We start from the raw sequence: 27,388 nt of genomic DNA, 5'->3' as shown, positions 1-27,388 counted from the left end.
CTCTTTGGACGTTGGCGCAAAGCAGTTGGCAGGTTCTTACTCCAACGTCTAATTTCATCGAGGAATTGCTGTGCTCTGATCATGCCCAACTCAGATTCTTCGGTTAGAGTGTCGACGATTCTATTCAGAATGGTGGCAAATGTGCATGCAGCTTCCACTGACAAATTTCGATGTCGGTTCTCATGAAGCTTTACGTTTCTTCTCAGTCGGCAAGGTGCTACACTTGTTGGTCTTCCGAGGATTGAGCTACACACGACGTCAAAAAGTCGTATGCTCTTGTCGACCCGAGACCTTGATGGTTCCTCAGCTTCTAATCCTCTGTATGGATGAAGATGAAGTTAAGAGACATGGAGGGGATAATATCGTACCTTAGACTTCGTTCGCTCTCCGAAAGAGACTGAAACTGCTCTGCCATGTGCAAGCCCATGACCGACGCTGCCTTTGTGGCAACCCCCAGATACATAAACGCAGAGTTGCGACGACAAGCGCCAAACATATAGAAGGCCATTAACACAAAGCCTCGAGCGGTGTTTAATGTTGGATCGCTCAACATTCCTTCGAACGACAGCTTGCGTGCTTCTGAAAAGTATCGAAAAGCTTTAGGTGCATCACCTATTTGGCCACGACATTGGGCGCCAATCGCGATCATCATGTAGAGGCACAGAAGCCTCCCTGGATCGATAGTGGAATTGGACCTCAGAGACCCAGTATGCGATGTCTGGGTCAGTATGATAAGGTCTTTAATATCTGATTCATCGAACAAATCAAGGAGTCCACTGGACTGCAACTTCGTCAACTCTACACTTACTTGAATCAGTCATGAGAGCTTCCACTTACGGCGTCAAGGTAACGTTGGACCAGTGTTTTTCTTTCGGCGTTTTCGATGTCATCTATAAAGTCGTCGGTCTGCTGGACAGGAACTTGTGCTTCGAACATGCGGTGACATCCTTGGCTAATCGTAAAACCTGGACCAAGGATACGCAAGCTTCCTCGTAGGTATTGTAAGAACGCAATGGCTGAGGCATTTCCTACAAACACTTTGGACTCAAGCGGTTAGCTAATCGTGTCACGCTTAAGGACGCCTCGATATCGTCGATAAAGCGGCGCTTGGTGTTAGTATCGTACCTTTTTCTCCACTACATGTGTACATCATCACCGGACGCGGACCGGGCGGCGTAATCGTCTTGCCGGACGTTGACGAGGCTGCGGTCTCGTCCTCATCTTGCACAGATGATTCTTGACGCTGACAAAGTAGGGGTGACACCTGATCACGCTGCCGAGTGCCTGAAGTGGCCGAAGATCGATTCGGCGGTGCGCGACGAGCCCTCAAATGTTGAGAATAAGTGCAGGACGAGCCGACTCCCCGTTTGACGCATGGTCGACATGGCTGTGCTGCGTCGCAACGCTTCTTGGTCGCTCGGCACGCCGTGCAGGCCCTGGTGGACCGTTTTCGGTCTTCGGGGCGTACCGGCGGCCGGGGCATGGCGTGGAGTTTGTGTTGCCCAATGCCTTGGACACGGCGGCCGAAAGTTGCGGGCCTACCCGGAGAGGCGGCACTGAATGCAGGCTGCGGGCCGACGATGCAAGGTGCAATTGCCGCCAATTCACATTAGATGGACACAGAGCGATTCCATCAGGTTGTAAATCAACGTGTTTCGATCATGCTACGAAAGGTCGCAATGCTTCTGAAAGCTACAAGGCTCCGTCATTGAGTAAGCAGATAAGCAACGTAAACATAATTGGAAGTTGAGATAGGCTTATCAAAGTAGTTCCCCGGATTGTCAATTCCAATCGGCGGCCAATTGGTAGGGTAAAGTGAATTCCCATTGATGTGAGCGGTGCTCGGCCCGCACACTTATCGTCGAACAGCCTGTAAGTCCGTAAGTCCGTATGTCCGAGCTCTCCTTCTGTACGGAAGTTCCGCCTCCACTGACCAATCCAAGGCCCTATCTAATTAGCAGTGAGGATAGAAACTCGGAATATCGTCATGATACGAGCACTAGTTTATAATGACTCGGCCGGAGCTCATCCCGTGCCATGCGGTGCACTTAGTATGAGTTGCCACCTTGATGCAAAGTATCTCATGTTATAAGTTCTCATACTCTCCCAGTCTGATCAACGAGCTCACCGAAAGGATCCCAAACTTGAAATCACGCCGGCAAGGAAAAGTACCCTGTAACGCCACTATGTACGCAGACATCAGCAAACCCCCAGCTCCTCTTCCCCAGTCTGAGTTGAAGACGGTTGGAAGCGGAGTTTCAATACTGTCACCTCTTTCTCGCCGCGGGGTTGGGCCGGGCCTCATTCTTCTTGTCCCTTCAGTGGACAACGCGCTGGCAATTGAGGAAGGCGTGCCCGCATTACCCCTGAAATGGGCCGAGGAGGGGTACACAGTCATTGCTATTCAGCCAACAGCGTTCAAAATCGGTGCACGCGAGACTCTCGAACTTGCCATTCAAACATTCCGAAAGAGTGATAAGTGCGACCCAAAAGACGTGGTTGGCCTTGTCGGTGAGTTGCAGTCTCCGTCACGCGTACTGGGCATGGCTAAATGAGCTGCCTTAGCATACGAACCAGAAATGTGGAACACAGTCGCGCCGATCCTATCTGAATTTCCAGAGATTGTGAGCACCGTGGTGTACGCAGATAGCTCAGAGAGGTCATCTATCTCCAGCAGCACTTCACCCGCAGTCTATCACTTTGCTGGAAAATCCGAGGGGCAGCCCTTGCGATCAAAGGGTCGAACAGAATACTTTTACCCAGCAACCCAATCCTTCAAATTCGCAACTCCGTTCCAGCCGCACTTCGATTACAACATGGATATGCTCTCATACACTCGCAATCTAACTTTGCTGAAAGGCGAAATGAAAAGCCCCATTTTCGACTTGGAGGCTATTTGGGACGAGCATACTTGGTATGAGTTCGCCGATAGATCTGTGGAGCACACTATGAGCACAATGGTGCAAGAGCCATACGTCAACCACATCCCAACGGTAAGGGAAAAGCCGATTGTGCAAAAACATACCACAAGGAACACCCTTTTTTAACGCTTTCTTGTTCAGTTAACCGGTGGCGTTGGTCGCGATAAGCTTACTGACTTTTATCGTCACAATTTCATCTTCAATAACTCAGCGGACACGGAATTAGAGCTTATCAGTCGAACCATTGGTATTGATCGTGTAGTTGATGAGTTCATATTTAAGTTCACACACGATCAGGAGCTCGACTGGCTGTAAGTATAAGCATAACCAATCCCATTTTCTCATCAGTAGATTATGCCGGTACATGTACTGACAAGGTGACAAGCCTCCCAGGTGTTCCGCCAACCAACAAATATGCGGAAATCCCGTTTGCTGCGGTTGTCAACATCCGGGGTGATCGCCTATATCACGAGCACATCACTTGGGATCAAGGTACAGCCTTGGCTCAATTGGGCCTCCTTCCGGAGTACCTCCCTTTCCCAGGGGGTAATCTCCAGTACAAAGTTCCCGTTGCGGGCGTGGAGACAGCAATGAAGCTAAGAGCGCGAAATTCTGTTCCGTCGAACGAGATGTTCAAGTTCACAACTCGCCCCGCAGACAGCGAAAGAGTGAATCTAGAGAAAGTGGTTCCGGCTGTAACCGAGAATGGTGTAGCACCAATTGCAAATTAACGGAGGCCGATGCTTTTTGTAGGATTGATTCAATGAAGTCTTTCTACTATGCGTAAAAGAAGTCTCATGGGCTGCCATGCTCGATGTTCCATATTGACCCTAATGTTGAATCTCTGCCTGATCTAGACTACTCGGGACTGAAGTATATATGCTCCTGTGTCTAACTTTCGTGCTTGGGGTATTTTGTTATGCGATAGGCTCTTCTCTCTTTTCGTTTCATTGCCCTGTACCTAGACTGCAGACGTAGAAACCCTGCAAGAACGTCTATGAAGGCTGGCAAGTATTTATCCACAGGCCTTGGAAGCCCGTTTTTGGCTCTCCTGCTTCTCCTACTTCTGTTTTAGGCCTTACGAAGCCACAAGCCTGACATTCCGTTTCGCAATTTTTCCGCAACTTCAACAAGTATGTATTCCTCCAAAGACCCTTTCTCTCAACACGCGCCTGTCGAACTGCGGCGCATTTGTATGCAAGCTCTGGATCAGAAGCTCTAGTATCTGTGACGAATTGGATAATCTTCTCGATCAGTCCGTCGTACTCGTCGTGTGACACCTTGGTAGTGAACTCTTTCTGGCGCACGGCTGCAACGAGGTATTGTACAAAGCGAATGAATTCGGGCCCCTGCTTAAAGGTTCCTTGTGGCATGAGATTGCCATCGATGAATTTTCTCCAGGTGAAATCCCAAGATCTGTCGAAAACGGGTTCGTCGTCCCTTTGGTGGCGCTCTTTTTCCCACTTGGCTTTGCTCCATATTCCGCATGGCTTGTTGCTAGGGACTGGAAGACTGAGTTCTTTGATGACACTGTCGGCCAAGTAGCTATACTTCAAGCGAAATTTGATCATAGAACAAATGTCCATGCCGTCGGTGGATGCCTTTTCTGACTCGATTGTGTCAAGAAGGGAGTCCTGGATGTAAGCGCCATGGCCGCTGTACCAGTCTCCAGGCCAGAGTTCAACAAAAAGTTTGGACATTTCCACGACTCTTTCACGGCATGAAGAGCAGGTTTTCAAGGTCTGTTCGTCTTCTTGGCCGTTGAATGTGCAAGTGAAATGCCAATGCACTTGGTCGCATTCAACTTTGACAAGCTCGTTCAGTCTCGCCACCGTCTCGTAGTATTTTGATCCTAGCATCGTATCGTCACTGGACATATCGGTGAGATGAAAGGTCTCGAGCATCATCTTGTATCTTCTTGATGGTGTTATTTAGTTAAGGAGCTGATATTTTTTGAGTCTGATGGGCTTTCTTGAACGCAACTTTGTACTACCTTACTGGGAAGATATGCAGACTTGATACATATATGTACCTTGGCCACTGAGCTTTCTCCGAAACTTGACTCCCTTCCTGGATTTTAGGCTACATCGAGGTCTGCGACGGAGGCCGTTGAGTTTCCTATTTAAATAATAGAATGGAGCCTTTCGTGGATTTGTGGAACCCTGGACACCCTTTTGACCGCACTGGTGAACCTTCTCTTGACGCCATCCACTTTAAGATATGACGATACTATGGATCGTGCAATCTTCTGCCTGATTAAAGATGTTGAACAGGACCTATCGGCTTCAAGGGACCACAACGGTCGCGATGGCTTCTCCCCTACAGTGGCGGATTGTGATATCTGGTTTTTCTCCCCCCGAAGAATTTGATCCTGAATCTCCCCAGTCTTGATGCCATCAAGTCATCTCTTCCGCAAATCTCTTCAAACCCCCTTCAAGTTTCAATGGCAAATGATTGGGACTTCAGCTATCAATACTGCGATTTACCCCTGGTGCTTCTTATACTGGCACTTGAAGCGATCACATGCATCTATAGCATGCCATCCTATGTTGATACTCCAGAAAAACTACGCCGTGAGCTCAAGGCAATTCGGGACTCGATTGATGAAGCGCTACAAGCATTTCAACCGCCTTTCTCTCGCGCCATCACCGCCGAAACCCTAACGGCAGATGCATCAACAATTGAAACGAGCCTTAAAGAACTGCAAAGTCTTTGGGACGGGCGAGAAATGAACAAATATTGGATTGCGATATGGGCCATGGTCAAGAACATCATCACCAAAAAGATAATTCTATCTGAGAAAAATGCTGAAAAGGCTTTGGATGAAATCATGGCAAGTACACCCATCCGATCCCTTCCATATTTGCTCTAACTTACTTCTAATGATCAAAGTTGGGCAAGAACTTACGGACATGCTTCCTATGCTGAGGCACCCGTAGTTCTAGCACATAGCTCTCCAAAACATCACTGTAACGAAGTAAGGTAGCTAACGATTGTGTTCAAGCATAAATATACCCATCCCCACCCAAGGCACAAATTGGCATACGGCCTCAATTCAAAGATCATCAAGAAGGTCGCAGACGCGCTAGTGGATTCCTGGGAAAACCCCGAGGATTTGACACATGTTGAGTTTTTCTATTTACTCACTTGGATCTCCAATACCATCGGCAACGATAAGTCAGCATGGTTTGCTATCGAGGATGACGAATGGTCCAATATGGTTACTCGCAGCTACCTGGACATCAGAGAATATATTGCTCGACAGCCCTTCATTCTCCCTACAGCCATTACCCCTATGGACCGGTTAGCTCTGCACTATGTCGTTCCCAAGTCAAAAGAAATCCTCAAACAAGTCATTCCAAAACTAGTTGGCTTCATGGACCATGACATTTTCAAACAAGAAGATGTGGCTCGCGAGATCTACGATTTGGGTTTTCTTCCTGCGCCTATTTCCGCGAAGGACGTACCGGAAGCGGCTAGGCGTCGGGTCAAGATGGCTGATATACACCTGAAGAAGGTTGTAGGATCAGCGATGGTTCGTGGCTTGCTTCGAAGATGGATTGCAGCTGGCCCAGATCCAGTCGGCATTCTTAAGCTGACCCAGGTTCGGGTTGAAGATCTTTGCAAGACACTAGGAGATGACGTTCTGCCATCAAGGGAATAAAGAAACAGGCAAGAGAATTTGAGGCTTCATGAGCCTGCAAGCTGGACGCTCAGCCGTGACGGACTCGGATAATTACTGTGTGCAAGTGGGGAAAGTGTACAAGTGGCCAGCAAGGGAACAGCGGGCCCTCCAAACTACAGACACAATCTTCGCGAGGGCAAGAGGGATATGCGGCTCAAATGGAAGCCTAAAAGCCCAATGAGGCTTCACCGTTATTTGGGGCTTGACCGCCAGGCCGGCCCCAGATGGCGCCGCATCGAGCTGCTTCCACGGTCAATCAATAAGAACGCATCAAGTACCTCTTTCGAGTCACCTCGAAAGGGATGGGGTAGTAATAGTGGTGATAAGCTCATCATAACATAAATTTATTATACCATGCGGTTCATACGATCCATCTGATCCATCTCATAGCTCCCATTATGCCCTTCAACGTCACTTCTCGTATCATACTGCACAACGATTTCATTTGTCCTGACGATCTTGCCAAACCCCGGTTCCGGCTCGACCCCAAGTATGCTTTTATCGCTCCTATCATCGGCGAGCTTGTCCCATTTCCTCCTGATAGAACCCTTGCGTGTTGTCGAAGTTGTTACTGTTACTGTGTTGGTCCGTGTGAGGCCGCCACCGAATCGGGATCCGTTGGTACGGGTGGCTGAGTTGCCGTAGTACTTGCGAGCAGTACTTGCCACATCGCGGATGAGGACACGTAGAACAGGTATTGAGGCCGCCATGATAGTTACACCTGATTCCACAGTCCCCCATATGACAAGATCGCTGCCGTCATCTGCAACGGAAAGTCAGTCTGATACCTTTCATTGAAACTCCTTGGTGCCTCGTTGCTTACAGGTGAAGTCCCCGGAGAGCAGGGTGGGAATCGTCGTGCACTTGACAATCGAGGTCCCGCCAGCGCTAGAGTCCCAGGTTAGATAAGATAGTCAAACACACACCAGAGGATTAGACTTACAATAGTCCCATACTCATGGCAATACCGACACCAATCTTCTCCTTCATCTTCATTTGAAGCCCCCATATCAACTTCCATGGAAGCATGGCGAGCAGTATATCCATCAGAGCAGAATATCCTGACAGGTGTTAGCAAAAGAGTTCGTCTGAGCAACAGCCGTTAAGCCATACCTGCAGCAAATACCCCGTAATAAGCTGCTACCTTCGGACTCCAGCACTTTCCCGGTGTTTGGGGTAGCCAGTACTTTTCGATCGGGGTACACTGCACCCAAGCAGCCATCGCGTTGAGACCCATAAGCACGTTCATCGATATAATCGCACCCCATATCAAGTTTCTTGTCCAACCCTTCTCTTCGATTCGAAGTAATGTCATTGCGAATGATGTCTTGCTCCACACTGCCGATATGATCGATATCGTACTGATGACATTTCCGTTCAAGCCGATCTGAGGGAAGTTGACTGGATTGATTTGGTACACATGTTTGCCGAAGCCGAGGGACACATTCCATGTTGTTAATGCTGATGCGATCATCAAGGTAACCTGGAACAATATTTGTCTTCAGTAAGAGAGCCCCAATATATGACGGAAAGACTGAACGAACCCAAGATGCTATGAGAACATGGTCATCCCACCAGAGTCCACTGCGCTTCTTAAATTTGCAGTATAATCGTAGGCACAGGAAGAATAGCGATGCTCCAACCTGAGACCAGATAACCGCGTTGATCGTCGGCCCATAGTCCTCCGGCCGCCCCATTTGACCAGCCAAAAGGGGTTACTTCCTTCGCCCAAGCGATGTTCGGATGTCGAAGGAGGCTCAAGACACAGACCAGCCGTTGCGTGTTTGATGACGTCCAGAAAAGGCAAAAAGAATATCAAAGAGCAGCCACGCAACTCGCGGCGGGTATCGCAAACTAAAAGAGACACGAGAAAGAAACTGAGAAGGGAAAAGACGTAAAACACGCATCCACTCGGAGTGTGGGGGATGACAACTGAGATATGACATCGCATTCCCTCTTCTCCACCCTCTCAGCCTAGTTCATTACCTACAGATAGCCATTGCACCCGGCACTACGGGGAAAGGACTGGGCACCCTGCGAGTATGCAGCTGCCGACGATCGACTTGTAAGGATGAGACGATGATCACGCAAAGGTGTTGGCGCGCTGTAGGGTTCTCCCTAGTTTCAGATGGTCAACCCGGGGTAGATTGGTGGCCTTCTAGAAGAATGGAAGAAGATCTCTTCGTTGCGTCTAGTCTCGACAGCGCTGCTTGTGTCAGGAAAGCGGAGCCATCCAGCTGGGAATGACAGATTCCGGACTGCCATCATCGAACAACCGTCGTGTGGCATCATGTCATTGTGCCCGTGTCCGCGTTGTGGGGGGGATGAACGAGCCAAGCAAGAGCAATGACTCGAAGTCAAACTGATCTTGGCCAGGTATTCTTCGCATGCTTTGCTGAAAATCCTGCCGCTTGACCGGATGCTGGCTAATTTCTGCGACTTGTCAGAGAGATTGTAAACATGATTCTTTCTGTCTCGTGGTCCTTGATTGTGGCCGATGAGATTGAAGAACAGTATTCGGTGAGGTTGAGTACGCCGTGAGTCAAGGGGACCCAGATGAACAGCTCGCGCTCGGTTTTGAGCAGCCTGCGCCTCTCGTCTCTGTTAAACTACCATTGCAAGGATAGATGAGTCGATAACCCTGCCTTAGCGTCGAAGTCAAAAAACTAAATTACTTAGGTCGCATTCCGGTTCAGCTGGGAAAACAAGCGAGAATTGGAGATGTGTTAGACGAGATGGCATGCCCAACGCCTATCCGCAGCAACGCTGCATAGGCGGAATCTTACCAACGGCTTTGTGTGCCGGCGCGGCAATTTGCGACAATTGCAAACACGAGCGGAGAGAGAAAATCTGCCGTCCGTCTCGTCCCTCAGGTTTTCTGACAGTATTCACTCTGCCCTCATCCTACCTTCTTCAACGGGCAATTCAAGATCTGTGCAAGGATGTGGCCCGAGTCAGGGAGGTAAGAAAGCGGCAAATCATCCGCGGCCCCGAGTCCGGGTCAGCTGGCAGGGCGCATGGCTGATGTCGTCTCAGAATGTCAATGCAGACAGGGAAAAACTCTGCTCGTCGGGAGGCTCAGCAAATCGCCAAGGCGATGCACAAATGGGCCAATCGTGAGGTAGGGCTGGGCGTTGAACATGGTTCCCGGCCGATGCGTTTCGCCTGATGTATTTCGTCACCGAATCTATTTAAGGGTAAACTGGTGGGTTCCAGGTTTTCGGTATGGCCGTTCTCTTAAGTACAGGCAACTTGCTTGTGTGCTCGCATCTGATTTCACATCTCGTTCCTGCGTCGTGAGTGACACTTGCCGATTTAGCTGCGCTGGCCTAGACCCTATGACCATTAGACTCTGCGATGTCCCTGTCGTAGAGAACAGTACTGCATCCTAGCCCCGACCCCATCAGACTTCGACCACAGACAATTTCTAATGAGGCGAAAGGTAACGTAGGTAAACATAAGCATTAGATGTTGAAGACTGTCCGCTGAGGGTATGCCACTATCACTGGCTTGTCCCACGTGGATACCGGTAACTTGTTGCACCTTCAGAGAAGCAACCATCGAAGACTATATATCAGTACTTAGATAGTGGGGTATCAGTTAGATTTATCCGAGTAGGTAATTACTGAAACAGCCCACGGTTTCCATCGTTCCTTCACACAGGTACAATGGTTGGAAGCATTGTTACATGTATCAACTTGGGTTCCTGTCTTGGGAGTGCAATTCCCCTTGATCTGGATATGGGCAGGCATCACGTGCTGAATGGTTTATTCTTTACAGAGGATCGATCATCTTTGCGCCAAATCCGATGGACTCAGTGGACGAAATATAGCTTGTTTACACCCCATTTGTCTTCTTGTCAACTCGGGAATTTCCGATCGACCGAAACTCCGATGGTTAAACATAACAATAATGAGAGATCACCTATCACACTTCAAAACTTGTTCAATATGATCAAGGTAGTGAAGGCATGATTAAGGCTTTTCCATGATCCACATTTTAACATCAATGCGATGTCGAAACCTTTAAAATCAACTTTTGGTCGTCAACCTGGCAACTCTTAGGCTATTTCCGCGCATTTTACTTGGATGTAGCTTTCAAGACAGCTTGAATGCGCCAAAAGACAAGAATAGGACTAACCTCATCTCATCATAAGTTGCGGCTGGTAACTTAAAGGCATTCGCAAAACACTGTTGATTTGATTGGGCATACGATTGAAAGTTTTGGATGGGATCTGATCAGATAAGAGCCACCCATTGTATTTCGCTGCGAGATTTGAATATGAGAACTTGCTAGTAATGAGAAAACTATAAGTCCGCATCTCTGGTATCACTCTAACGTATCATCAAGTCATGGAACATTCTTCATTCGAAGATGAAGCTAGGAGAAATCTAACAACCTGGTCAATGCTTCATTTCCATCCTACTACTACAGCCCCCAGACGATACTTGGAGTCATTCCTGTCGACCTAATACGAATTTGAAGTAGATACACAATCTCTCCATAGAGGTTATCAATATGGCAATTCGCATAGACCGTGCAATGGATTTGATTGGAATCCACAAGCCTTAAGTAACGACATACAGCTTGCACGTAACAGCTGCGATTCTCGTTATAAATTTGGGGCCTGACATGCTCTGTCCCTCATAAACTATCCCTCAATATATTATGGGAATGCGTTAGCTATAGATATAGCGACCATGTACTTCACGAACACACAAGACTAACAATACTACAACCCAACTTGTTTGTGGATTAAAGTGAATTGTAAGTCATCGATAATCCTGGAGACTTCAGCTCCCTAAGCTAGCAACTGGCCATTGCCAAGAGCGATGTTATAAAGCCCGTATTGACCACAAGTCGAACGATAGTTCACGATATTGCCGTACACTGTCAATCTGTTACATTGATGACCTTTCTCTCAAGGGTGTATCGCTATCAAAATCAAAACCCACTGGCCTATAAAATTTGTAGCTATAGATCTCACTCTAGGTTGAAAGTCATGTCATGACATTTCGGCAGTTTCTCAACGTAAGACATTCAGTCGTTGTTTCACTACGGGCATTCGTACGCTGTATTTCGGTGATGCAACATTTTTGCACTGTTCTCTCGGATTCCGACACAACCTGACGTACTCTGCCCAGATGGCAAAATCAGACGTGACGGAGTCCATACCTGTTGAGGCTGTTTAGAAAGCACCAGCCCAACAGAAGAGCCTATGTGAAGGCAGCTTTGATCGCAGTGCAGTCCTTGCTGTATCTTCGAGAAAGATGCGAGGCTTGACGCATCTGGGGGCATGATGAACATACATGTAGAGAGCTGCTTCTTTCTTTCTCTCAGTACTGGGCGTTGAGTGCGTTAACGACTATGGGGATTGGCATTTCCGAGCCCTGTTAGACGACTGAAAGCACCCACACAGACGAATTCAGATCTAGTCAGTGCTAATAAATATCCCCCTTCTTCCCTGTGCCCGTTAGGGCACGTCAAAGTCGCCACCGTAAACGTAATAAGTGCGATTGTATTGATGCGAGAGTGAAATGATGACTACGGGGTTAGCATTTAGTCGACACACTGCTGTCTCGTCAAGTATCTGATTTATCATTTTCACATACGACCTAGTTGAAACACAAGAGGAACGCAAGCTTTAATTCTGTCTTTCTAAGGTACAGATGCCTATGTAGGGAACTTGGCTCTGTTGACAACGTGCTTCTCTCAATGCTTTCATCTTCCAAATGTCATGTCGTAGAGAGATTGCCTGCAAAAAAGTCAGGAGCCTCTATGTTGCGATTTCATGGAGTCCGCTCACAACAAATACTTGAAGTACTAATACTCACGGAATCCACATGATTGAAGACTAGATGGGGCAGAATTCACATCAGACAGTGATCATAGCCCATTGACGTTCATGTTTTCCAAACTAGCAGGACTGTGTGCCAGAATTCGGCGAGGAACCGAATTACGGCACGGCTACTAGCCTAGGTACTTCGTTCATGTCTGTTCGATGCTGGTGAAGTCTGAGAGAGTTTAAGTACGATCTCGCCTCTACCACTACATAGCATTTGTTGTCTTCGATGTTATGTAATGGACCTGTACATTCATGTGTAAGTCAAGAAGGAATTCAAATATCACGGGAAGGGGATGATGGGTACCACACCGCTGACCTGGAGATGCCTCTCTGACTTGGATTGAGCATGGCTAACAGGGAGAGTTCCTAGAGTTGTCTGAGAGCTCTGCATCAGTCGAGATATTAGAACTCAGCGCACTGACAGAGAATGAAGGTGTGAGCACATCTTTCTGAAGGCAGCTTGCATAACTACTAGTTCAGTCTGTTCGTCTGTTGATAGTCTAACAAGCACCATTTAATACCTCATTGTCGCGGCCACGCATGATCACATGATGTTTTAGGTTCTGATATCTACGTGTTTAAACATGAATTAAGAGAAGAGGAATAGCTGGGGATGCCATCTCTTCAAAAGTCTGGCTTTTATTTTTAGGCACGTTCATTCAACACCCATCCAATCCTTACGAAGCCAGGATAATTGCCTAGATCAAGAGTGACCGAACACAGTGATATATTTTGGCCGGGTTATGCGAACATCAGTCGAGAATAATTATGTACGTTGTTCATCCTTTCTGTACCATGGCCTGACCTTCATTAATACTGAGCACAACCCTGTAGTGCTTGAAGATGTAAATACAAGGCCGACGACTGTCTTCGATTTACCCGTTGTCGAAGCTCTGAATCTAGTGTCATGATGGTTGATCGCTTTAATGAATACTTTGTTGAACACTTTGTATCTGTAAAGGGATCGATTTGCGACGCTGTCTGTCGTTGTAGAGCGTTCAGCACGGCGATACGTTGAGATGTCAGTAAGGTAAGCACAAAGCTGTTGCTTTAGTCAATAAATATTCGTATTATGGACGAGTCGCAGCTGACTCTCTGCATACCAGGACTTTACTTAACGAGTGTCGCCAAGATGAGACTACACAATATTTTAAAGAAGCTGAGAAGCCAAGATCTGGGCTCCCTAGATTAATCCGAGCTTTAACACTATTTCTGCAAGATATCTATCTTATCTTCGTCCGAGGGTGACGATCACTGTACAGCATCTTCTTAGACAAATCATAATCCGTCCTTTGATGCTGGCAGTGACAACTACATTGCCCAAGACTTTGTAAGAGTTCAATTCTCATTGCTGGAGTTTTGCCCTTTGGTGGATTTGAGGTTACATTGTTGCGGAAATACCTTCGTATCCCCGAAATGAGCGTCGAGAAGCCGCCCCACCGGACCGTCCCGTTGGTGCTTTGCACTACGTACTAAACGCTGATCTATGCTGAGCAATAGTTGAGGAGAGAAACCACCTCCGGCTTGAGGTTCATATGTTCTACAAGTTACCGATGTGTACCTGGGGTTCAGGTACGAGTAACCGGACCTGTACGAATGCTTCGAGCAAAGCAATTGAGACGAACTTGCTTGATCTCAACTCGAATCCAACGTCAATCCCGATAACGGCGGTGTGCCCATCCTCTAATTTTATCAGTCCAGAATGTTACTGGCTCGGTTTATTCTTGGGTTTGTAAGGACGCTAACGGTCAAGGGGCCTTGCCATTTCAATGGGGTTGATGTATGACCCTGTGCCCACATATGTATGATGGCCACTTTTATAATATACTTTTCTGGCCGTCAATTGGCTCGCTCTCAGGAGTGTCTTCGAGCCATTCAGTTGTTGCCTGTTGGTCCCAACGGTGCCACGTTGAAATGTTTATGAACCTGGAGTCAGCCCCAACGACTGCTAGCGGCCCCCAGTTCTCTCCTATCGGGGACCTATCAGAGCCTTGAATCCTCTTCATAGACAACATCGGTTATTGTTTCCAGGGTTTGAAGAGCCCCTGCATAGGATGGTTTCGTGCGTGGAGTCCTTAAGTGGTGGTCACCGCGGCTGGGTGAAGAAGTCTTCAGCAGTGCGAGGCAGCAGGCGTAAAGTCCCCGGAATGCGGCAAGCGGTGGAAGTCATATCCTGTTGAAACTAAATATGAATATTGACAAGAGAAAACTCTGCTGCAATTCTGAACATCTAACTAGCCATCCACTGGCCGCCATTGGCACTGACCAGGCATCCCGTCATCCATCCGCTTTCCGGGGAGCAAATCATGCCAACAATGCCAGCAATTTCCTCAGCATAGCCAGCACGTCCGCCATATTTCTCAGCCATCTCCTTCTGTTCATCCGAGTCCCATTCTCTAATTCCGCACAGCGGCGTAAGGGGGTACCACGATGAAATGGCTTGCTTCGCATCTTCAGAGGCGCCTCGGAGCATGTCCGTCATAGTGGAGCTGGGGTTGCAAGAGTTGACGGTGCAGTGCTCCTTTAGCTCGCGAGCCCATGTGCGCGTCATGGCCTCAAGGGCGCCCTTGCTACCGCCGTACAGGGTTAGGTACTCGAGTCCAACCTTGGAACCGACGCTTGACACATTGACGATGCGGCCCGAGCGGTCAGTAGGCAGAAGGGGCTTGACTGCCTGCGTGAGCAGGATGGGTCCAAGGACGTTGATAGAGTAGACCTTGTGGAAATCCTCAATGCTGACAGCCTCGAGGGGCATGGCGTGGAAGAGAGCAGCGCAGTTGACGAGTATGTCGATCTGCGGCTTGCCTGTCTTGGAGTTGGGTGGCATGTCATTCTTCACAACATCGACAATTTTGGAGCAGCCATCGGGTGTACTGAAGTCGGCACGTACGGGAACGGCCTTAACGTTGTGTGCCTTGGACAATTGCTCGGCGAGAGCAGTGGCAGGTTCGTCAGACGATTCGGTCAGGTAAATGAGAACAACATTGGCGCCCTTGGAGGCGAGGTTCTGAGCAATGGCGGCACCAATACCTTGGGGCTTTTGTCAGCGTGGGTGTTCCAGAAATCCAGGGGGAAGTGGTAAAAAGGCTTACTCCTTGCACCGCCCGTGATGACGGCAGTCTTGCCCTCGTGAACTTTGTACGGAGGGGCCTGAGTAATGGGAATGGTGATTTGTGATTTGGTCATTTTGTCTGACGGAGCGTACAACGTGATGTTTGTGTTAAAGTGAGTTCACGCTGTGTTTGACTTTCGGGCAATTTTCAACCAAATCATATCATGGGGTCTGGGGAGCATGGTTATTAAGGAAAATAGGAGAAAATGTGACAGCAGCAACGTGGTGACTGTCAACCTGTCAGACCGTCTCCTCTCTCGCCATTTCTGGATCTTCAGCAATTGCCCTAGACCAATTCGAGCCTCATAAGCAGGGTCTGTTTCTTAACGAATTCCTCGCCCACTTGCTCCACTGTTAAGATCCAATGAAAGTATTGGTCGAGGTGACATCGAGTCTTCAAGACGGATGATGGGTGATGTGGGACCGAGAAAGAGCGAATGCCGAAGCCATGACCATCGGTCTTATGGTCTACACTCGTGCATGCGTGAGTCCCTAGGCTGTAGCAAAAACAATATCAACCAAGGGATGAATAAGGTAGGTAAGATCAGCAAAATTGATCTATGATGTTGCATTCTGTCTTAGGCGAGTTCAGTGCGAAAGCTACATCATGCCATAAAGTTCATACGCACACGTGCGATAGTCCAACGGCATGGCATATAATGTCCTTGGTTGTCCCACCCAGTGGAGCCGGAAATCCGGCAAACGGGTCAAACATACGTTACCTGGTCATTTCACCAAGAATTGCCTCACGACTCCGTTTTCAGTCGCCTCTTTGGGATCCTACGATGGTGCTGAGTATTACCAAAATCATCCAACCTGCAGAACCCCTGGTTCTGCTCGAAGCGAAAGGCACTCTTCCCTGCCAGTAGGAGCTTTCCCAAGGGTTGCTCAGGGATGGTTCAAGGATTAGAGCGACACCTAGCATCTCGATTAAAAAATAGCTAGGAAGTTTTCTGCCAGTGATCGGCGCGAAATGGGTGACATTGGCTGGTAACGTGCGTTGAAGACCGCTTCCATATAACCCATCTTGTGTGTCCGGCTACCTATTTATCGATGATACGTCTAGCCAGAATCGACTGTCACTCACTCCTGTGGAGTAGGTTGTTCGCCTCCTCGTTTGTCTCTACACACCGGCAACTACACGATTGTTCACTGGTCACTTGTTTTGTTGACTTGCTTTTTCCGGCAAAGCCCGCCCATCGCGTCATAACAACCAAGACCGTGAAACAAAGCCATTCCCAAGTCAACATGGCGACAGAGGACCCGAATCGACGGTTTGTCTACCAGCTCGAGGGTGTTGGCCTCAGTCTGTTTGTGGTCTCTATTGTTGGCGGCGTTATCTCCTTAATTGTGGTATGCTTGAGGACATTCATTCGACTGCGGGCAAAGACGTTTAGCTGGGACGACGGCTTGATGCTCGGTGGTTTGGTAAGCTTAGACTTTTCTGAAGGTCTTCTCGTAGGGTCGTAGGGCATTGATTTATCTGCCTATGAAACACATGCTAACACATGCTTCAAGGTCGTTTACCTCGTCGATGTCGCTCTCGCCTGCATGGGCGCGCTGAGTGGACTGGGCACGCGCAATGCAGACCTCAGCCCAGTAATGTTGGTCGAATCGATGAAGTACCTGATGATCTGGATGATGCTTTATGTGGCAGTATTGTGTACGATCAAAACCTCGATTTGCATCACCACACTACGGATCGCTACCACGATGCCAAAGCTACGCACCGCCGTCTATATCTTGATGGGGCTTACCGTCGCCACATTCTTCACGACCTTCGTCGGAATCCTATTGTTATGCCGACCTGTGGAAGCCAACTGGGACACGAGCATCGTACTAGAAGGCCGTGGCGAGTGCTCGCCAGTAAGCTCAATGCTGGCGCTGTCATATACTTCGACTGTTAGCACCATCGTTACCGATCTCGCCTGTGCCGTCCTCCCGGCCATCATTCTCTGGCAAACACAAATGAAGCTCTCGACAAAGATCATGGTCTCTTTCGTTCTTTCTTTCGGTTCTTTGTAAGCGTTCCGCCTAGCGCCTCTGTCTGAGATGATTCACTAAGCTGATTTCTGCCGCCTCGACTACACAGTGCCTCAGTCTCAACCATGATACGCACTCCATACATCGATCACTACAACCATCCTCTCGACGATCTGGCTTGTATGATACTCCCCTTAGTTTGTCATGTGTAAGCAATTGCTAACTTGAATCGTTCAACAGTCCATATTGCCAACATCCCCCTCTGGTCCAACATTGAGACTGCCATCGGTTTTATCGCCGGCTCCCTCCCAGCTTTGCGACAATTCTTCATGCACCGTCGCTCCCCACGACCTACAACTTTGGGTCAAACAGATGTGTCCCATGGCCTCCACCCGGGGTCAGTCGGGCTCGTCACTATTGGCGGCTCGGGAGTGACGTCCAAGAGCAAGATACGCAAAGGAACAAATTATGAGGACGATGGAGCAGGACAGGGAGACTGGACACGTCTCGATGAAGATAGCGTCTCGGAGAAAGGAAGCACTGCGCCTGTTCGAGGAATTCGCAAGGACATGACCTTCGAGGTATCGTCTCTACCAGGACAAAAAAATGGCCGTGGCAAAGACTAGTCACCCGACGTAAGTAGGTAGAGGAAAGTCCTCCCACATGCAACACCTGGCTGTTATTTGCACCCAGCATTTCGGGTTTGTACATGTGCTCTCGAACGGGAGCTACGGACAATAAATGGGCCAGAGATAACTGGATTGCTGTGTACCAACGGAGTCAGCGCTAAGCTTTGTTTGGCTGTCCCGAAGAACTTAGCGTCGGATAGTCAGACTTGGGCAAGAGATGCAACTTCAACTTCGCTTATCTCGATTGATGAAGCTGACACCTGTCCCCCACATCTACGTCCATACTACCGAGCCGTGAAGGCTTGGGATCATCACTAACAGAACTCTTTCTACTACTCTATTCTACTTCAGACCACGGTCGACTACACATAGATACCCCAACTCATACCTCAGCTATTGAGTTGACACTATCATGTCTCTCCCACCCTTACCTCGCCTAGAGCCAGCCAAATTTCGCTGGTATTCCCTACCAGACGATCCCCTTTCTGTCAGACGCCTTGCTGTCGGCACTGAGGCTTGGGTCGGTTTGCGAGAGCCGAACTCTCGTGGTCAGTACGACAACTATCTAAACACGTCTCTCCGAACCCATGTTCCTGGAATCTCGCTAGAGACAATCGCGTTGCAAATGGCCAAGGCCCTTGTCAACATTCGATTCCAACACCCCGAGGTAGGATGCTCCGTCACTTGGACCACCAACCAAGATCCTCCCTTCATCGTCTATTCTTCGCCGGGCTCCAACGAAGCTGCCTTGGTATGGGCCCGCAGTCTCGTTTCGCCAGTCGCAACGACAAAAAACGGGCTTGAAGTTGCCGACGAACTTTCGAAGGCGCGCCAAGAGAGACCTGAGCCGTTACCCCCAGTCATGGTCCATGTTGTAGCTCAAGTGCCAGAGTTAGGCACTCTGCTTGAGATTGGCGCGCGAGTGGACGTGCTCTGTGCTTTCAATCACATCCACTGGGATAGTATCAGCTCACGCATATTTGTTGGTGACCTGCTGCGCGGCGTTGGTCAACAGTTCAACGCGAGCAACCAGACTCCAGCAAATAATGCTCTCCAGCATCCCTGGGGCAGGGAAATCGCCAATCTCAACAAGCCGGTCCTCGATGCATGCAAAACTGATGTGGATGCATTGGGAGAAGACTATGAAAAAGTACGAGATAACTTCATTGCAGAGTTACTTAATAGTGCGGTGGGTAGTTCAATATTTTCTTGCTGGCTTGAGAAGTGACTGGCCACTGTTGGCCAACAAAGTTTCCATGGTCACTAACTCTTTGGAGACTAGTTGGGGGCTTCCCGTCACCAACACTGTAGGCACGCCTCGGACTCTATGGAGAACCTTCAATACAGATCAAAGCCAGGCCATCGCGAAGGCCATCAAGAGTCGGCTCGGACCCCACTTTACCTTCACTCACCTCGGTCATGCCGCCATGGTCCTCGCATTACTCCGAGTCAGCCCCCTACCATGCGACGCCTCGGACGCCCTGTTTCTTTCCTCGCCGCTGCCAGTCAATGGTAGGCGCTATCTAAGTGGTAGCAATGCAAGCATTCGCTATGGGTCGTGTCAAGCGGGCGCGTCGGTAGAATTTGCACCACTTCTTTCGTACGCCGTAGATGAGGGGGATTCTGAAGCGGTCAAGCTGACACTCACAAGACTGGCTCAACATGTCAAGAACAGCTACGAGCATTGGCTAAAGAATGAGTTTCAGTTGGTCATAGACCAAGCTAAGAGTAACTTTTTAGCGGGGTTTCTGGCATCGTGAGTAATCCCTCCCTCAAGGTATATTCGAGATCTTTCGGTTCTAATTCTCTTCTTCTTAGAGCGCCTTTGTCCTTCTCACCTACAAGCTTTCCGGTACGAAATCCCCAAGTTTCAAATGTTAACAGCCTTGATGAAGGTGCCCCTTCATGCATTGCTAATATGTTTCACAACATGAAGGTCTTCGTCAGCGATGGCATAGTCGACAAGTACATTCCGGAAGTCATTTCCAGCTCGAACGATGAAAAGATGTTCACGGTGGAAAGTTGTCGTTTCCACCTGACAACCTACTCCTCTGATGTGTAAGAAGACCCATCTCTTGATTTCTGTCTTTCTTGATCTTCGTCCATAGATTGTAGCTAGCCCATACTGCCTGTCCCAATCGATGTCACTAACTATTTGGGTTCTAGGCTTGTTCGAATGGACAGTTTCAAGGGCGAGACTGGTCTTTCTGTCTGTTTCAATGATGGACGTCTTGACGAGAACCTCGCAAAGGCTTTTTTGGATGCTACAGTTGATTTCATGACGGCTTTTTCAACCTGAGCAATCCACTGAACTGCGAGACATTTCCGTGGTCTTGAGTAAAGCTGTACTTACCTTAAGTTGCAAAGTCGCGACGTGTCGCGTCTGTTGGAGACGAAGTTGTGCGCTTGGAGATGTGTCTAATAGTAAGGTATTCTTTAGAGGGGTGGTACATTCCGGTGGTCGCTGATTAGAATTATTGCTGTGTTGTTGTTATCAAAAGTAGTCACACAATCTGCATGCTTTCTCACTCGAAAGAGTTAACCGACTTTAGGTCAGTGTGAAATGGAAACCAATGCTGGCCAGTCACATCTCATTCAATCACGTAAGCAACGCCTTTCAAATGTCAATGCCAGTATCGACTGGACTGATGCATTGCAACAAGCCCGAGCAGATTCAAAGGATTTGTAGATACAATCTGGCCGGGCAAACATGGAGGTGCCATTGCCCACCCACGATGGATTCACAGCACGTGGAGCGGAGTTAGTCCGCCAAGATTGGCTCACTATTAGTACACCACACCCTCACCTTTGGCTAGCAAACATAAGATTGGACCAGAACGGTTCGTCAGACGTCTTCCGAGTGCGTTCGTATTGTACATGTTGAATATAGCCTGTCATCTCGTCTCACGTCTGGTTGATGGATGACATGTTTTGGTGGACAAAAGTGGCAGACGGCAACATAAATCTCCGGAAAAGGCACCTCAAAGTCCCGGAGACCCTTGTTTTTCGGCGTTGCCTCGGTCATTCTTACCCCGGATTTTGAGATCGGAATCCCTACCCGCCCGGACAGCAACCCCGCACGCGATGTTTAGGTTCTTTGTGGGTGGGCAGCAATCTATGAACCGACCCCAACGAGAAACCGTGGACCATGATTCGGTGGCCTGATGTCTCGCCATCTTTATTGGAGTCGATGGACTGGAATACGTGTGGGCTTTTCTCTCCGCCGCGGAGACCTAAGAGCCAGGGAGCTGGCGCAACATCTAGGCAGTATTTTAACATCGTGATTCCCAGGCTTAGAACGACTGGATCTGGGCTTATCTCGTTGTTCAAGCGCAATTTGGCCTGCCATCCATCCAATCGCAACCATGGCCATCATTGGAGCCAAAGAACATCATGTCGACCCCCAGCTATCGCAAATTGCGCAGAATGACAAGACGATCTGGTACAAGAAGCCTAACCTGCGGTTCCTCTATCTCATTCTCATCCCAACCGGGCTTGGAGTCGAGTGGACCTCGGGCTTCGATTCTTCCATGATGAATAGTCTTCAAGCGGTTTCGTCTTGGTTTGAATGTGAGAAAGCCCCACCCTGGAATTCGTTACCCTCCGCGACAACTCAATACTAACATCTCTGAAATCAGACTTTGGCCGTCCCAATTCTTCAAGACTTGGCCTTCTCAGTGCAATCTACTCTCTCGGCGCTCTGATGGCCATCCCATTCGTCCCTTACTTCAGTCAGCGTCTTGGTCGTCGACGAACTATCCTGATGGGATCATGGATCATGGTTCTGGGTGCTGGGCTCCAAGCTGGATCCAGGAATGTCGATATGTTCTTGGCCTCGCGATGGATTTTAGGATTTGGTATCCCCTTTGCCATCATTAACGCCTCCTCACTCATCGGCGAGCTTTCCTATGCCAAGGAGCGCCCAATTATGACTAGGTTAGCTCGAGTCACTCCTCATCATCATGAAGTGGTAGTTGCTGACTTGCTCACTATGGAGTTTGTTCAACGCCAGCTGGTTTGTTGGTATGGAATTAAGCCTCACCATATGAGAACCCAGGCCGAGAACGTTGCTAATCCACAATCGTGAACAGGAGCCATCGTAGCAGCAGGCATCACATTCGGTACTTTCCAAATGAGCACGACCTGGGCTTGGAGAATTCCTAGTTTACTTCAACTCGTGCCCAGCGGCTGTCAAATTGTCTTCATGCCTTTCTGCCCGGAATCGCCCCGCTGGCTGATATCTAAAGACCGTGGCGACGAGGCATTCGCAATTCTCAGCAAGTACCACAGTGAAGGAGAGAACGGCGATGAGTTTGTCCGTCTCGAGTACGCTCAGATCATGTCCACTATCCAGCAAGAGAAAGAGGTCGCCAGTAAATTCCTCTGGGCCGATGTTTTCCGCGATGCTGCCATGCGACGTCGATTCATGTTGGCTGGAATTATGGGCTTCTTTACACAATGGTCTGGTAACGGATTGATTTCTTTCTACATGAAAAAGATTCTCAACCTTGTCGGTATCACGGACAACCACACTGTGCAAAAGTTCATTCTGGGCAATACGTGCTGGGGTAAGTCGTCCTGTTCCCGGCGAAATTCGGCGTTTCTGCTAACGGCATGGTAAGGTTTCATCAACGCCGTTCCTATCGCATTGATAGCCCCGCGCTTTGCGAGAAGAAAAATGTTTCTCACGTGTACCATCGGCACCGCGTGTGTTTACACCGTCTGGACCGTTGCATCAGCCAGGTTCGCCATCGAGCAATCCCAAAGAGCTGCTATCCCAGTTCTAGTCTTCATCTTCGTTTACTCGCCGTGAGTTAATTGCGTTTAAACTGTATTCTGCTTAGAAAGAGACTTGCTGATTCTTTCGTCACAGATTCTACAATATTGGCTGGAATGCTCTTGCGTAAATAGCCCCTGGCCCTTTCTTTTTCTTCGATCTCATAGGATGAACGCAAATATCAAGCCGCTAACCCCACGTAGCTACACCTATCTCGTGGAGCTTTTCCCATTCAGCCAAAGGTAACGCTCTACTGTCCTCTTCATTCAGGATTTGCACCATTCTTTCGATCCTTCCAAGCTTTGAAACTAACATCACGTTTAGAGCAAAGGGAATCGCCGTCGAGCAACTTACCGTCCGCTTTGCCGTTTTCTTCAATACCTACGTCAACCCAATCGCGCTCGACTCTATCGGATGGAAGTACTATATTGTCTACTGTGTGTGGATTTTGGTAGAGATTTTGACGGTTTACATGATTTTCCCCGAGACTCAAGGCCGCACCCTTGAAGAGCTCAGTTTCATGTTCGAGGGCAAAGATGTGCAGGACAAAGTTCAGAAAAACGCTCAGAAGGTGCTCCAAGTCGAGCTTGAGGATATTCACGAGCGACCCGCCTCGCGTGAATCACGGGATGTGGCTGGAAACACGAAGGTGTGATGAGTTTGGTCCGCAATGACAACTTCTTGGAGGATAAGGCATCTTAGGTCTCTTGCGTTCTCACCAAAATGACGTCGTACGGTTACTTAATACTAGCACAATGATTAACCCGCAAGCTGTGACTCGTGAAGTGTAGCCTTCAAGCTAAGTAGCATTGCGTGACCGCCAGACTTGGGGAACTGCAGATGCCTAAGCGAAATGAACAGTCGGGAAACTCCGTCCCACATTAGCTGTTTGCTCGAGGTGACGTCAGGTTTCTGTGTGAGGTTATCTTCAGCCCTGCGGCGATCCGCGGAGACGGGCCGGAAGGGAGACCCGCCTTTACGGCAACCAGCTCCGCTCGGAGGTTTCTCCGGCGAGGCATCAAGCTGCAGTCGGGTCTGTATACACTTCCTAATAGACAAATAGAAAATACGTGACCTTGAGTCAAGATAGCGTGGATAGCTACTCAAGCCCTGACGTGCTAGCCTGGAGGACAAAATGCATCATATGATGATACAAGCAAACCAGCCAAGATCTGGTGGGCCCATGTCTCTCAAAACAGGAAATGAAGGACGAAAGATCGCCAATCGGCTCTGATAGCTCTCATAGCACCCAAAAACTGAAGCAGGAAGTGGATCCGATTCGTCGGACCAAGAAGCTCATTACGAGGGAGTCCCATCCTCAGTGACCAAGGAGTGGAAGCTATTGCTGGCCAAGCGACGGCGATTTCAGCTAATTCTGCACACTTTTCGTTTGCGTAATCGGCTGTCATGTTTCACAACGAAGCAACGATCGACATATCACGCCTGCAACTTGATTTATCTGTCAAACAGGGACACGGTGAGCCAAGTACATCTAATTTCCATGTTCGTCAGCCACGTCATCAGGGTTAGGTCTTGTGGCTTCCAGTGCTATTGCGTGGCTTATCCAGGATCTTGCGCGGCACAGCTGCCCTGTGCTTAAACCTGTTGGCGAACCAGCAATTTGGATCACTTGCTAGCACTGTTCTTCTTTCGGATCCTGGTTGACGTGCACCTGGTCTGTTTTGTCGAGGCGCGGCTAGTTGCAAAGTTCCTATCAACAAGCAAGACATCACACCCGTTCTTAAGATTGACAGGTTTCAGGATCCGAAATGACGGCAGCGAGACGTCAGTCCTAACAAGAGGATGGCTAAGGTAATGGGTGAAGTATCTGTTCAACATGCGGTTTCTCTGTTCCAGATTCCTACTAAGTAATAACCTTTATCCCTGTTTGTCCAGTCCTCATCTAGCGGCTGTAAGGACCCGCAGGCCCATGCCGTTGGGACCGACGTCGCATTTTAAAATGCGATGTCGGCCAGAAGCAAGGACTGTTGAAGCTTCCAAACCCTCTCTTGAACCCCTATACACATCTCTACACCCGGAAGCAAAATTTAACGGAAGCTGTGGCTAAATTAAATTTGCCTTCATTGCGCATATCAGGTTCAAATATCGCTAGACCGTATCACATACCTGGCCAACTATGTCACTAGTTGGCAGAACCATCGATGGGGGCTTGCGCCTTCGGGTGGGAAAAAGTGTTATCAACTCGGCTTCACATGGAGCAATCAAATTACCGTCACCACTTTTTTGCGCTTCGTTCCACAACACATCGCGATTGAGCAATGCACAGCCAGTCAACATCGATCCTACGAAAAGCTCTGTCGTCGACACACGCCCACACATGAAACACAATTATGGCCGCAGTCAATTCGCCGACTTTAACCTCAAAGGAAGAGCTTTCATCGTTACCGGAGGAGCTCAAGGCCTGGGCTTGAGCCTGGCAGAAGCGCTTTGTGAAGCAGGAGGCAGAGGTCAGTGTTCATACCGGATTGATCACCGGGGCTTATTATGTGCTAATGGAATACCAGTTTACTGCCTAGACCGGCAAGAAAAACCTCATGAAGATTACGCGGAGGCGTTGGCTCGTGTGGTCCCAGAATGGGGAGGTTCCCTTCAGTACAGACAGGCAGACGTGGTTGACACGAAGGCACTAGACGACATCATCTCTGGAGTAGCAGACGAAAACCAGGGGCTTCATGGGCTCGTCGCTGCAGCTGGCATCCAGCAGATAACACCGTCCACAGAGTACACCGCAGAAGATGTTGAGAAGATGCTCGCAGTAAATTACACCGGCGTATTCATGAGCGCGACCTCAGTGGCACGACAAATGATCAAGTACAAGTCTCGCGGCAGTATTTGCATGATTGCCAGCATGTCCGGGCTCATTGCAAATCACGGCCTACTTTCACCTGTCTACAACTCCTCCAAGGCTGCCTTGATTCAACTAGCGCGCAACCTGGCCATGGAATGGAGTCCCATCACAAAGGAAGGGATTGGCGGCATTCGCGTCAACTGCATCAGCCCAGGACACATCATGACACCAATGGTACGGAAGAATTTCGAAGAAGGTCCAGGTCTGAAGGAGGAATGGGAAAGCTTGAACATGTTTGGTCGCCTCGCAGATACAACGGAGTTCAAGGGCGCAGCACTCTTTCTTATGAGTAACGCCAGCTCGTTCATGACGGGTAGCAATATGATTATTGATGGTGGGCACACTGCATGGTAGAAACACAAGAGCCACACGTCATCGGACAAATGTCAGAAATGAATAGAATTGAGCTGCACAGTCTCATGTCAAGTGAAACAAACAGTACTAAACTTCGCCTTGTCCGTGCCAATTCAGTGATGCAGTGTTTCACTTTGACCCAAGACGGAAGCGCCGGAAACCCTTTACGAATGAGCCTATATAGGCTGTCTTGTTAAACACGAGGTCACCCAAAGAACCATTACGGGGCTCGTCTACCCTGTCTGGGGCTGTATGCTTTTGTGGTTGAATTCTCCTAAACCTGATATCTCTTCGCCACCCATTCCGGTCTTATGGTGGTTAATCTTGGCGGCTACTATTGATCTTGCTCAGACAACAGAGACTGTCTGGCAACGTGGGGTGAAGTCGCTGGTCATCAATTCTCCATACATGATCCCGTGGACATATGCCTCTCCAACTAAGACGTACTTTTCGCCATTCGTATTTGTACTATTGTCGTCGTGGCTCGTATCGACTGGGATTTTCCTCAGCAATAGCGGCATACGACAACCGCGGATAAGCCAAACTTCATCATCGACCTCAGAAGCCGCTGATCCAAGCCCAAGGTAGCCCTTTTCTGTCTCCAACAACCGTCTCCCAGAAGCAATAAAATGAACCAACTTTGATAGGGGATCTTCAATCAAGCTTTCAGACAAAGAGTCTTCGGGAATGGCCGCGTCAGAGTGTTGAGTGGATGTCTCTATCGGCATAACCATGCTTGAATCTTCCTTGTCCCTATCTCCCAAGCTCATGTCATCACTGTAGGTTATGCACCTCTGTGCCCATTCTCTTCGACTCTCTTGAGAGTCTTTGAGTAATTTGACGTCTGCAATCAGCGTCGACACGGCCACATCCATGAAACTCTCTCCTGTTGATTCATAAACACTCTGCCGACTTCTCATACGGCGTAGCCATGTTGCGTTGGTGAAAACATTCTGCCTGTCAAACTTTGAAGTTTGGATCTGTGAAACCCTGTCGATTAGAATCCCCTCCAGTATGAGAGTGGTGAGACCATGACTGCGGGCCACGTGGCTGCTCGCTCCATCTGCAGTGCTGGTGGCATCGAACGTTCTCGGGAAATCCGACCCTCGTGCCAGCTGCCTCAATCTTTGTAGAGAAGTATAATGTTCAGGTCCATGGGATGAGAAGTCTGGAACCCACGACGGCAGATTTGGTAGGCGGCCGTCAGTTAGGC

At 48.9% G+C, this 27,388-nt stretch overlaps 6 protein-coding genes across 6 annotated transcripts; 4 read left to right on the top strand and 2 right to left on the bottom strand.

Annotated features, from left to right (window-relative positions):
- Window positions 1-5,803: 5,803 nt before the first annotated feature.
- N0V96_010676 (uncharacterized protein) lies at window positions 5,804-6,585 on the top strand (the record flags this gene model as incomplete). Its single annotated transcript, XM_053189274.2, has 2 exons — window positions 5,804-5,856; window positions 5,952-6,585. The coding sequence occupies 2 exons, from the start codon at window positions 5,804-5,806 to the stop codon at window positions 6,583-6,585; spliced, it is 687 nt and encodes a 228-aa protein (XP_053053262.2).
- A 368-nt stretch (window positions 6,586-6,953) lies between these two features.
- N0V96_010675 (uncharacterized protein) lies at window positions 6,954-7,596 on the bottom strand (the record flags this gene model as incomplete). The annotated part of the gene is made up of 3 exons (XM_053189275.1): window positions 6,954-7,369; window positions 7,430-7,494; window positions 7,550-7,596. 3 exons carry the CDS (start codon window positions 7,594-7,596, stop codon window positions 6,954-6,956), a joined length of 528 nt encoding a protein of 175 aa, XP_053053263.1.
- A 7,085-nt stretch (window positions 7,597-14,681) lies between these two features.
- Window positions 14,682-15,637, bottom strand: N0V96_010674 (uncharacterized protein; the record flags this gene model as incomplete). The annotated part of the gene is made up of 2 exons (XM_053189276.1): window positions 14,682-15,481; window positions 15,544-15,637. The coding sequence occupies 2 exons, from the start codon at window positions 15,635-15,637 to the stop codon at window positions 14,682-14,684; spliced, it is 894 nt and encodes a 297-aa protein (XP_053053264.1).
- Window positions 15,638-16,811: 1,174 nt separating this feature from the next.
- On the top strand, window positions 16,812-18,172 carry N0V96_010673 (uncharacterized protein; the record flags this gene model as incomplete). The annotated part of the gene is made up of 3 exons (XM_053189277.2): window positions 16,812-16,991; window positions 17,082-17,577; window positions 17,787-18,172. 3 exons carry the CDS (start codon window positions 16,812-16,814, stop codon window positions 18,170-18,172), a joined length of 1,062 nt encoding a protein of 353 aa, XP_053053265.2.
- A 3,368-nt stretch (window positions 18,173-21,540) lies between these two features.
- On the top strand, window positions 21,541-23,607 carry N0V96_010672 (uncharacterized protein; the record flags this gene model as incomplete). Its single annotated transcript, XM_065759020.1, has 8 exons — window positions 21,541-21,745; window positions 21,814-22,111; window positions 22,173-22,198; window positions 22,267-22,743; window positions 22,963-22,984; window positions 23,049-23,078; window positions 23,156-23,194; window positions 23,253-23,607. The coding sequence occupies 8 exons, from the start codon at window positions 21,541-21,543 to the stop codon at window positions 23,605-23,607; spliced, it is 1,452 nt and encodes a 483-aa protein (XP_065612330.1).
- A 1,683-nt stretch (window positions 23,608-25,290) lies between these two features.
- N0V96_010671 (uncharacterized protein) lies at window positions 25,291-26,175 on the top strand (the record flags this gene model as incomplete). The annotated part of the gene is made up of 2 exons (XM_053189280.1): window positions 25,291-25,420; window positions 25,490-26,175. The coding sequence occupies 2 exons, from the start codon at window positions 25,291-25,293 to the stop codon at window positions 26,173-26,175; spliced, it is 816 nt and encodes a 271-aa protein (XP_053053268.1).
- Window positions 26,176-27,388: the final 1,213 nt, after the last annotated feature.

This window comes from Colletotrichum fioriniae (genome assembly GCF_027942845.1).
Source record: "Colletotrichum fioriniae strain IMI 355084 chromosome Unknown scaffold_15, whole genome shotgun sequence".
Taxonomy (NCBI): domain Eukaryota; kingdom Fungi; phylum Ascomycota; class Sordariomycetes; order Glomerellales; family Glomerellaceae; genus Colletotrichum; species Colletotrichum fioriniae.
The sequence above is the reverse complement of the archived record's forward strand: the minus strand, read 5'-3'. Positions and strand labels throughout refer to the sequence as shown.